The following is a 12,486-nucleotide window of genomic DNA, read 5'->3' as shown; positions in this document are numbered from 1 at the left end:
GCATCAACACACACAGCGCATGGATACAAATTGACAAATCATTGGCGTAGGCACATATCAAACCACATCAGGAGGATCCAAACGCTAAAGAATAAAAGTATGTTTTGAGGCTGGACTTGAAAGAATCAATGGAGGGGGCAGATCTGTGTCAATGTCAATGTCATGATCCACTGTATCAAACGCTTAAAACTCTATGTGTCTAAAATCCTATTCATTGAGATTGAATGTGTGTTATATAGAGCAAATAGATGTATGCTTATAAAGTTCTTATTGGCCATAATTCATCGGTCCCGCACACAAGTGCGTGTGTGTGTGTGTGTGTCTATTAGCAGCTATTAGCAACCAGCTTGTAACCAGCTAGAGAAATCAAATATTAGCCTATCGTTCCCTTAAAATATAGGTAAGATATAGCAAAACAGCTGGATGTCTTTGCTAGATTGTAGCCTAACCACGTGTTGTGAGTGATTCTCCCACCCGCTCCATGACTTGCTGGTCAAGCACAGGAGCACATTCAGTGCAAGACTCATTCCACCAAGATGCACCACAGAGCGCCACAGGAACTCATTCCTGCCTGTGGCCATCAAACTTTTCAACTCCTCCCTCAGAGTGTCAGACACTCTGAGTCAGTAGACTGGCTCTTGAACTTATTTCATCCTGTCAGCAGTTATAACCCATAACTTATAACTTATATCTAACTGTGCAATACCAATTTTTTTTTTTTTTTTTTTGTGCAATAATTCAACTGCAATAATTGAACTGTGCAATACTTATTAATTATTTAATTATTTACACTGGTGTATGTATATATTGGAGTATGATGCATATTGTACAGAATTCTTATTTCTCTTATTTCTATATTATTATTATTATTTTTATTCTCATTGTTATATATTGTAGTATAATGCACATATTTTACATATTTCTTACTTTCGTATTTCTATTTTTCTTATAATTTCTTATAATTTCTCTACGCTTGTATATATTCACTTCTACAATGTGAGCAGCTGCAATGTAACCCAATTTCCCCTCGGGGATCAATAAAGTATTTCTGATTCTGATTCTGATTCTGCCTCAACCCTAGCCTGGTGTCTAGCCCCTATGAATCACAGTCTTCAGCACTCTTCGAATTTGCATGGGGATTCATTAGGAACGAGCCCCTAGTGGGCGACTCATTAGACCATATTCATAGGTTGATTAATGGTAGTTCTGAAATCCCTGGCAACCACGTCCAAAACATCAGTCATTCGGCTCTGAGACTAAGAAGGAAACCTCCGAGAAATTTCACAGCTCTTTGACAATTTTTAAAAGTTTTTTCTTTTTTTGACGATTTTCAGTTTTTTCATAGATTAACGTTTTTTCAACGTTTCTTCAGTTTTCTTAAATTTTTCGACATTTTTTCAACAATTTTCAACATTTCTTCGCCTTTCTTCAGTTTTCTTAAATTTTTCATAACTTTTTCAATAATTTTCAAAGTTTTTTCAGCGATATTCAATGCTTTTTTTGACATTCTTGGACTTTGTTTTTTCAACGATCTTCAACGTTTTCTGACGATTTCCAACGCTCTTTCAACGTTTCTTCAGTTTTCTTACATTTTTCAACGATTTTCAACGTTTCTTAGCCTTTCTTCAGTTTACTTACATTTTTCATAACTTTTTCGACGTTTTGACGATTTTCAACTTTTTTTTTGTGCCAATATTCAACTTTTTTTTCGACATTCTTCGACTTTCTTCCTTTTTTTTTGACGTTTTTTCAACCATTTTCAACGTTCTTAAGACTTTCTTCAATTTTCTCATGGACCAGGTGAGGCACAGAGAAATTATAGGGCGTTAAAAAATTATTTATTTTGAAATGAATGTAGGCTGTTTGTTTTCAAATTGCTCCATGAAGTGTCACTAAGCTGTGTGAAAATGCCTGTTGGTTATCATACTATAAACTGGAGGAGCAACAGCAAGCTGTCCAGAGCGAGGCACCGCAGGCCGCTGACAGGACAGAGGTTAAACACTCTCTGTAAGTACTACTCTGTATATTCCTACTGAATGTATACATGTGGACAGGGTTTATTCTCAATTGTACATATTAAATCTGGTTTGCCATGCCTTGTATTGTGAGGAAAAAGTCCTGGTACCTTGAAAAACTCATAAGAAAAAGTAGAAATGCAGTAGTGTTGTTTGTCATTGTTTGTGGCCCTCCGCTCCTCTCCTCTGGCCCGCGGCAGGCTTCCCCTCGCTCCCTCCCGGCTGAGGACCAGCACAGAGTACAGAGCTGGTCCGCCTCACCCCCCTCCGCCCCTAAGCCAAACGCCTCAGGGGTCAAGGGTCACCGTAAAAAGCAGGCTCATCTTTCAAGTCTCTCTTAAAAACTGACTTTAGATTCTTCTACTATTTCATTACTATTTATTTTATTTTACTTCAGCTATAGTTTTAATTCATCCTTTCCTTTGCCTAAAGCACTGTATAAAGTCTCTTTAAGAAAGGGTCTATACAGATAAAGTTTATTATTGTTATTGTTATTTTTTATTAATAAAGTGGAGAGCAGATCTCCCAGGTCTCTGCTGCGCCCCTGGATCCAGGCTGGCTGGCCATAAAAAGGCCCTGAAGGCTCTTGGTCCAGAGCTGAGAGATGGACTGACTCCAGACCTGCATCTGCTCAGTTCTTCCCCCAGCTGGCAGACTCCTCCCTCAGTGCTGAGGTACAGTACAGTACAATACACTACACTGCAATACAATACATCGTATCATGTCATATATCATATAATATATCATCATTCATCATTTTTCACACGTGATTTCAGAGTATCCTCCATCTTGATAAATGAAAAAACATACAATTTAAAATTTTATTTAATTTAAAATCAATCATGTAAAAGTGTTGAAATGTTTCCTTGCAACATTGCTGTAAACCAGTGGTTCTCAACATGGGGGTCGGGACCCTCAGGGGGTCGCGAGATCATTCTGAGGGGTTGTGAGATGATTAATGGGACTGGGACTTACTATCATGTCTAATTTTTCAGATGTTTCTCTAATTTTTGCTTTTCTCTTGTTTAATAATGAATAGTTTTCATTTCTCGGCCGCCTCTTTATAATTAATCAAATGGAACAACCTGAAAAGGGAAAATCATTTTTTGGGTGAACTGTTCATCACTCTGCAGCCTGTTGCGACCCCCCCCCCCCCCAAACAAAGTGACACCACTGCTGACCCGTCCCTTCATTCTCTCCTTCCATCTGTTAGGCTCTCGAAAGGAGGAGGAGGGAGGCTCGCAGACCAGAGACCTGTGGGACGTCCTGGATCCGGACATCCAGCTCGATGAGGGGGCCAGGCACTAATCTAGGCTGCTAGACTAGCTTTGGGCATCGGTACATTGTTTCTTCTTAGTTTTATATTAAATAGTACGGTAAAACATAGATCAAATTATTATCAACTAATTCATTTACAAATTCTCAAACGTATACTTCCGTAAAAGTAGGGATAACTCATTTGTGGATGCTCACCCTAACATATCAAAACATTTAAATATTAGATGACATTAAAATTAAATGAAATTATATTAAATTAAAAGATGAAACTTTACTGATGCCCATGGAGAAATTAGGTCTTTGGCAGCAAGAGTAATAGGTTCAAGATGTTAGAAATAAAGTTAGAAATTAAAAGAAATAAGCATATAAAAATAGAATATTACATAAAAAAAAATAAAAAAAATTGTAAATAGTTTGTTTTACCACTGCTGTGACACAGGTCACAGGTTTGGGGCGGTTTGGTGTTTGTAGATGTGTTTTTGTCAGGAATTTGTTAGGAATTATTGTAGTTGCCATATTCTTTAATAAAGCCCTCATCACCTTATGCAAAGTGTTTGTTTTTTCATTTATTGTATCACTGTGTGGGATGCTCTGACATGACCGGTTTGAAAAATGATTGATAAGGTTTATATACTTTATTTAAATAGGCCAGACCTGCCAACATTGGACTTTTTTTTTTTTTTAGCAGTACATTGTCACAACTTGCATCATGACTCACAACAAAACACAAGTACAGTCCAACTGACTTCATGACGACACATTCATACAATACAAACTGACATACAGGAAAGGAAGACATATGAACATATACAATAAACAGCTATTGAAAGTGACAGAAAAGAAACAGATGTATGATTAAGATTACAGTAACTACAGTGAACTTCTGTGGCTCATTTATGCTGCCAAGTCAACTTAGGGCTGGGCGATAATTCAATATTATCGTTTATCGTCTTTCAGTGGAATCATATCGTGATGATATGAAGATATTTTAATATCGTGACACATTTCTGCTGTCTGAATTGATGATGACAAGCAAATTTTACTTAAAAACTCTGATAAAATGAGGTATGGTCGGAATATTATTTGAATATTTCTGTTTTGTTTGACATCACACCTAACATTACCATTCGGTTCAGTGAGATGAACATTCATTTGATTATTTAACGTGACTTTGCATACATGAACCATATCGTGATATATATTGATATCGAGAAAAATCCTTATGATTATCATGATATTGATTTCAACCATATCGCCCAGCCCTGCGTCAACTGACATTTCCATTGAGGTGGTGTGTCTGGACAGCAAAAATTCAAGATCTGGTCCAGGTTTCCCAGACCACTTCTATCGCCTTCAAGTCCTTACTTGGCTAAGCTGCGGTCATTTCCTCTTCTAAAACCAGCACAAGATTAAAAAAAAAAAACGAAGAGGTAATGAAGAAAAACAGAGAAGGAATGTGAAATATTGAATGAATCCCTGAAAAATCCCTTGACAAACTCCATCAAAGACTGGAAAACAGATGAGCTTAAGAAAACCTCCTTATCTAGCATGTGGTGTGTGCGTGCCTCAGTCGATGACGATGACCTCGCGGGGCGTCGGCTCCGGCGGGGCGTTGCTCTCCAGGACCTGGACTATCTGGGCGGCCGAGGGTCTCCTCTCGGGGTCCTCCTCCGTGCACAGGCAGAAGAGCTCGGCCATCTTGCGGTAGGCGTCGCCCAGGGCGGCGGCGTCCAGCGGCGGCCGCGTCCCCAGCCGCTCGTAGTAGGCGTCCTCGTCGAAGCTCTCCTCCGGCGAATCCTCTGGGGTTTCAAGAGTCAAAACACACTATGACATAATAAGCTAAGGTCCCAGCTGTTGGTTGCTTGTGGGGTTTGACGGATGCGGGTTTTTGAAGGCTAATTGGAGATGCTGATATTTAGTGCCTATCTTCAATATCTTTAAATATGACCATTTCCATGCCAGAAAATAATAAGAATGAAAATGATCAGGGTTGAAAAGTGTCTGAATCAGCATTTAGACCAGCATGGGACACTTAGATGATGCTAGGGCTGCAACTAACGATTATTTTCATTGTCGATTAATCGATTAGTTGTTTGGTCTATAAAATGTCAGAAAATGGTGAAAAATGTGGATCAGTAGCTGCGTTCGGAATGGTTCACTCATTCCCTCACTCACTATTCCCCATGTAGTGTTTATCATATAGTGAACTATATGGGCAACAACCAAACGAAATTTCGGACACTACAGTAAATATAATTGCGTCAAAAAAATGCGCTGGATATTCGTGTGACGCACCGGGATGCGCCCAGCATCACGTAAATAAACCAAGCATCATGACAGCAGGTTGAAATGGACTCAGGTCGTATTGATTTTGACAAGTTTTCAGCATTAAATTACAAATAAATTGTTGAAATTCTAATCATGTGCACGTGTGGTTTTGTCAACTTTGGTGCTGTCTGCTAATGGCAGCAAACTGTTTTGGTTTGGTAAACAAGCTTGTGAGCTAATGACTAGCAGAAGCTTTCATATCACCTCCTGTATTGGTGGATAAAGTAGTCAGCTGACCTGTAACGATGATTCCTGCAGTTTTGCTGCTCTTGGTTCAAAACGGAGGAAACTCGAATGAGGTGTCTAATCTTTTGTTGATTTGCTAACGCTGTCAACCGGTAAATAGACCAGTTTCTATTAGCTAACATGTTAGCTAGCTGTTTCTTCTTCTTCGGTAAGACACGATCACATTGCATTGTGGTATACAGGAGAAAATGTAGGGTACACTGTCTGTTCACTTCAATTTGTAGTGCATTGTGGGTATCTTATAGTGGACTATTTAGTGAATCAAATTAACCGTTGAGAATTCTGACACTAGTAGAAAATGGCGGATACACTATATAGTGCACTATTTCTGTAATAGGGAACGGTTTCGAACAGAGCCAGTGTTTCCCAAAGCCCAAGATGACGTCCTCAAATGTCTTGTTTTGTCCACAACCCAAAGATATTCAGTTTACTGTCATAGAGGAGGAAAGAAACCAGGAAATATTCACATTTAAGAAGCTGGAATCAGAGAATTTTGACTTATTTTTCTTAAAAATTACTCAAACTAGATCGCCAAATAGTTGGCGATTAATTTTATAGTTGACAACTAATCGATTAATCATTCTCATTCAGCTCTAAATGCTGCTAATGACATTCTTTTAGGTGTGTTATCAGCTCCTTAAGGCAGAGAATCCCGTCATTTTAAAATACCCCTGCGACCACAGAGCATCTCACCTTCGTCCTCCTCCTCCTCGTCCTCCAGCATCTCCAGGTGAGGCATGGCCAGCGTCATCATCTCCCACAGAGTCAGGCCGTAGGCGAAGATGTCGGCCCTGTCGGTGATCTCCCCCCCCTCCTCCAGAGCCTCCTTGGGCTTCCACGGCTCCGTGCCGATGTAGTCCGCCTTGGGGTCCGACACTGGGGGGGGGGGACGGAAAAAAAATAAAGGGACTCGTTAACGAAGCACAAATCAGACCGGACAGTCGTTTCATTACGATGTCAACATTTCATTTTTGTCTGTGTCAACAACACCGTAGCCAAGGTTCAAATTCCTATTCAAAAGTGAAGCTCGTGGGCGCTTTGGGCCTTTTTTTTTTAAAAACTGAAACAAATCAAGATTCATTTGTTTACATGTAATTTAAAGCAAACCAAAATATGGGAGAGGACCCCACCGGTGGACACCATGTATGCATAACAAGAAGTTTAACAAGAGTAAAGCTGAACAATTGATGTGTTTGTGTATGGGCAGAGAAACAAAGTAACTCGACTGTTGTAAACAGTGGTATCCGCCTCAATGTCCCTGCCAATTCTGTGTGTCTCCATCTATAATTAATCCCACTTGTACACACACACACACACACACACACACACACATACAAACTAGGGCTAGACCAATACATGAATATTGGTTTGCGGATACAGGGCTTTTATTAGAAATGGGATATCAGTCAGTCCACCTCTGATATGATGCATTCAACAATACTACTCTGGTTGTCTATTGGAAGCCCTTCACATGAATTGATTCTAATGAGACATTTTGATCACATGCCACACAAATATACATGAATGAATATTTTATTATTAGTCGTCGTACTAATAGTAATGGAGGGTTTTAGTGTCCTATTTGAGAGGGTTTTCCCCCAAATACCAACCCACACTGTCAAGAAGCACTGGGTACTTGTAAAAAGAGTCAGATTTAAATATATTCACTATCAGTCCTAACATATCGGTACCAGCCCTTGAAAATCACATGTCCTCCCACTTCTTATTCTCATCAAGTGGAACTCAAAAAAGGTCACAAAGTTTTTCTTCTGGCTTCAGACGATTTAATCAGTTTTGTCGACATGAGCAGCTCTCTCCCACAGCTACACGCCCCAGAATTAAGACTAATCTATAATGACACCGAAGTGAAACAATGTGGATTGGAAATGCGTTCGAGACTGACTTTGTGAATCCACAGGATGTTTTGAGTGCTTACAGGAAAATGTACTCATATGTCAACAAAAATCACCTTAGGTAGTCTTGCAGTATACCACAGAGAAAGTCCCCAATTCATAATAATTCATTTACCGTGCAGCAGGTCCAGAAAGTGTTTGCTTTTGTGTGCCTTCTGTTTCTGGCTTTCATGGTTCCTACACTATTTCCATTTCAAAATTCCATTCGTTCTCCAGACCTTGAAGCTGCACTAGGCAACACTGTTACGTGAAAATCCAGCTGTCTTATCAGGCTAAGTCACAGTGGTTTTATAATGTTATGTATGTTTGGACTCCTCACTGTGCATGCCATGATTGACAGCCGTCTCTACCTCTCATATTCTCATCCAGCGGGAGAGACACGCCCACGTCGCAGATCTTGACCGTCTCGAAGTCGCCCTTGATGACCACGTTGCACGACTTCATGTCGCCGTGCAGCAGCTTCCTCTCGTTGTGAAGGTACTGGAGGGAGCAACGGAGAAAACGTGCGTGACGTCCACGTCTAAACAACGATCCCTCTGAGTTTATTTTGTTCTGTCATACCAGCCTCAATTCTAAAATCAAATTAGAACATGGTTGATGTTGAGAGGAGAGACAATGGAGTCATCTGGGAGAGAGAAAACCACTGACATACTGAATTTTTCTTTCTCTGTGTTTCTCAATTATCCTAATTATATTATGAATCTAAAATAACTCCCTTTTTGTTGGAGGATGAATCCATATGGGTTTTATGTACATATCATCTACATATGTTATAAAGCTGTTTTTGAATATCATGACTATGTGCATTAACATGAGTCCTGGATGATGGATTTATTATCAAGTAGAGCAAAAACACACAATCCAGGTGTAAATGCACCCAATAAGCATTGAAGATCTGATCAGCCAAACCACCTCTGGAGGTAGTTAGACACACATTTAGCCTCATTAACAACAAACTATAAATGCAATATGAGCCCAGTCCACATATAGCAACTACGTAAACAGAAATAAAGCTCTGCACATAGATTCAACCTGCAAACACATGCCAATCAAACAGGTGGCAGAACAGCTCAGATAGTAACATACTTGTCAACAATGGATTGTCAGGATACAGGTGGATGGTTAACAGGGAAGATGAGGTGTTTACTGTCAATTTTAAATGGAGATAAACTGAGGAAGTGATGTACACAATCTGGGTTTGGCAAGGGAAAGAGAAATCCAATTTCAATCTGTATACCAGGGATGCATTTTAAGGCCAGTTGTACATGTAATCTACAATCTAGATATGAGATTCATGTTAATATACCAGGTAAAGAGGGTCCTATTATTTTACCTGCAGGCCTCGAGCCACATGCAGCGCCACCTTCTCTATGTTGGCGGGGGGGAAAGCCTTCAGGCCGTCCCCTCTCCTCTTCTCGATCAGGTCGTTGAGGGACTGCTCTCCTCCGTACTCCATGGCCAGACACTTGGAGCCGTCTTTGGCCGTGGCGAAGGCGCGGAAACCTGGCGGCGAAGACATGGACGGACAGAACGACAAGAGGAATTCAACACAGAATCACAATTAGGACAGGATTAAGTTTAAAATTAATCGTCAGACAGAATGAAGCAAAAACAATGTGAAATCAGACTTGTAATTTACGGATCTCATGCCACCCTGACCCTTCCATATTACAGATTAGGAATCTCATGAAGGAGCACGGCTGGTGCTACGAATTGACTGTTACACTGACCACTGTATAAAGTGTTGTATTACAGAGGATGTGTGGTTGCCGTCTTGTCTCACCGACAATGTTTGGGTGCTGGATTCCCTTCAGGATCTTTGCCTCCTCGTTGAGTCTCTTCTGGTAGACCTTCACCTGCTTGGCAGCACATCTGCTGTTGATCTTCTTCACAGCCCAGGGGGACGCGTTCAGCTTACCCGCTCTACAACAATTGTGTTCAATAATACTTTGATTTTGACATTATTTATCCAGGGACTTAAACATTCTCTCTCGTAGGGAAAGAACGTCACGAAACTCCATTCAAACATCTGGCAGATAAATATAGGCTTACTTATTAACACATGTACACACTTCATAGAACGTGACTTCTGATCTTTTACAAATGGTTAGGGTCCAGTCTTCAATTCGGCAACATTTATTTCAATAATATTTCAACACACTTTGACAGATGGAGTTTGGTGTGCCATTCTGTCCATACGAGAGAGACCGGACTGTAAGAGGATAGGGAGAGAAGAGGGAGAGGAGACGTGTAAATCTACCTGTTCATGAGATAAACGTTCACTCCAGTCCCACAGCCAAGCTTCTTCATAAAAGGTGAGGCGGGGATTTTAACGGGGGTCCCGCCGTAGCTTGCAGACGGAGAGCTCCTCACCCGGACGGGTTTAGGGGTCTTAAACGTGCCCTCGTCGCTAAGTGTGGCTGGAGAATCCATTCTGTCACTGAAAATGTCAGAGGGAAACACAGAATGGGAAGACACAGAATGGGATAACGTATAGTAAATGGTTTCTAAGTAGTCCCGACACCGAGCTGGGCTAACTTAGTGTTGAGTGAAGTGCTTCAAAGTAACGTAAATCTAAGTAGTCTTGCCAGCGTTTGGCAGTTATAGCAACGATGCAAAATTCAACAAGAACTTACGTTAGCCAGCCAATTCACCAAAAGCGTAACGTTATCAAAGCTTTGCTAACAGAGTAAGCTAACGTTTGCTAATTTAAACGTTAACCGCTATCTTTAACTCAGCTGACTATGAACGTCTGCAAACTTAATCTACGCGCAAGCATGTCGACGAAGTTCAGTGTTACTTATTTGTTTATGCGTGTTTTGAGACAATAGCTCAGTCATCTATCGATTTAACGTACCTGCTCTTTTCGTAGTTCTTGAATGAAATTACAACACAACCGCTGCAGTGAATCCGCGCCGAGCTTTCAAACTGATGTTTACGTATCTGACAGTATGTACGGACGCCGCGGAGGGACAAACTGAAACTATCAATGCGGTTGGGATAATACAGGACCGAATGCAGCACATAGACGTCATTATAGGTACATGTATTAAGTAATTAATATGAATTTCTAAAGATTTCTATATTTATATATTATTACTTATTATTACTAAAAGATACATTGAAAATAACAGTAAAGTGACTATATCAAGTTTTTAAATGTGTCTTTTACAAGTGTAATACGGCTTTGTACCAGCAGGGGTCAGTCGCGTTATAAGACAATGCATGCAAAATAACCCTAGGCAATTATGACCGTCTCTTTTTGGGATGCCTCGAGTGTGTGTGTGTGTGTGTGTGTGTGTGTGTGTGTGTGTGTGTGTGTGTGTGTGTGTGTGTCCACATTCCTTTTGGCCTGTATTTCCACCTATGATTGCAATCCTACAGAATTGTGTGTGCTCATTTGTTTTGGAGGTTTCTTTGAGATTTTATAAGTGCATTACAGGAACCCCATTATATTAAAGGCATTTTAAACATCAATACATCAATGTCAAATTAATTGTAATCCCTTTGTATAATTACCATAAACAAATGAGACCATAGTGGAGATGACTGGCAGCCTGTCTCACACCAGTGATATCTTTAGTGCTTGTGTTTCTCTAAATTAAGACCACATTTCTCATTATTCCCTTTGTTTCCTGCCACAAAGAGGATCTTTGCTTTTTCGGTCAAAGGTTTTGGCCTTACTTAAGAGGATCAACATGTTGGAAATGACTTTTCCATCTTCCTTTCCACCATCTGCCACCGCCAGAAACTCTGAAAGCTTTAGCTCTGTTTGCTCTGGAAGAACAGCGCCACTTTCCTGTTTTGTGCCGTAAAGCAATCCAGCAGCATTTCCCGCCAGATCCGAATCGGTGGCTCACGATGTAAAACACAGCGTGGAGTCTGCCAATCTTTTCGGCGATGGTTACATTTCATTGCTAACCTTGTGCCAGCTTCAGTGTTTTGTTATCATCCACACGCCTGCTTTTCTGGCTTGTGTGAACTTGTGACATGTGTTCATCAGATGGGAGAGACACACACACACACACACACACACACACACACACACACACACCCCTGCTTCCTTCTGGCTATGCGTTCATGTGGTTGAAAAAGTGGGTAATCCTGCCAATAGAAAGTGGCGGTGATTATATGTGAAAGAGTATGAGTGTGGGTGACTTTGAGCACAGATTTGTGGTATTTCAATTATTGCGTTTGCCTCTTCTGTTCTTTGTTTTTTTTTTCTTTCTTATTTTTAAATGTCAGACGCTTGTCCGAAAGAATTTCCTCGCCGGGGATGGCGAAGCTGACCCCCGGCCCTTTCGCCATCCCACTTTTTGTTTCATCTGCTTCAGCGTCCAGCAGATGGTCCCGTTCTGGACGCCCCATTGTACGGGGAGGGATAACCGTTTCATTATGAGGAAGAGGAGCGGGAATGTGGTTCGATGACAAATGGATGTGGATGGGAAGACTGGGACTATTGCTCTCTCTCTCTCTCTCTCCCCGGTTCTCGTTCGCCTGAAGGGAAATGAGCTAATGTTTTGTGGGCTCCGCTGCCACATGTTGTGGCGGGCCTTTATAGAAATGAGGGGTGGGTTACTCTCTGGTCAGACCACAAAGAACCAGGGAGAGAGAGAAGGAGAGAGGGAGAGAGGGAGAGAGAGGGTGGGGTGCCGACTGCCCAGCCTTAGTTATTGTCATAGTCAACTGAAGAGCAAATACATCAT

At 41.0% G+C, this 12,486-nt stretch overlaps 1 protein-coding gene across 1 annotated transcript; it reads right to left on the bottom strand.

Moving 5' to 3' along the window:
• Positions 1-3,945: 3,945 nt before the first annotated feature.
• pbk (PDZ binding kinase) lies at positions 3,946-10,714 on the bottom strand. The gene is made up of 7 exons (XM_071532458.1): positions 10,638-10,714; positions 10,041-10,220; positions 9,564-9,703; positions 9,114-9,283; positions 8,131-8,260; positions 6,561-6,743; positions 3,946-5,092 (listed from the first exon to the last, which is right to left on the bottom strand). Exons 2-7 carry the CDS (start codon positions 10,211-10,213, stop codon positions 4,860-4,862), a joined length of 1,029 nt encoding a protein of 342 aa, XP_071388559.1. The 5' UTR covers positions 10,214-10,220; positions 10,638-10,714; the 3' UTR covers positions 3,946-4,859.
• Positions 10,715-12,486: the final 1,772 nt, after the last annotated feature.

Source organism: Centroberyx affinis, unplaced genomic scaffold (genome assembly GCF_046629955.1).
Source record: "Centroberyx affinis isolate AG114_WGS23_722 - 3 ecotype Tasmania unplaced genomic scaffold, CSIRO-AGI_Caff_v1 ptg002190l_1, whole genome shotgun sequence".
NCBI lineage: Eukaryota > Metazoa > Chordata > Actinopteri > Beryciformes > Berycidae > Centroberyx > Centroberyx affinis.
The sequence above is the reverse complement of the archived record's forward strand: the minus strand, read 5'-3'. Positions and strand labels throughout refer to the sequence as shown.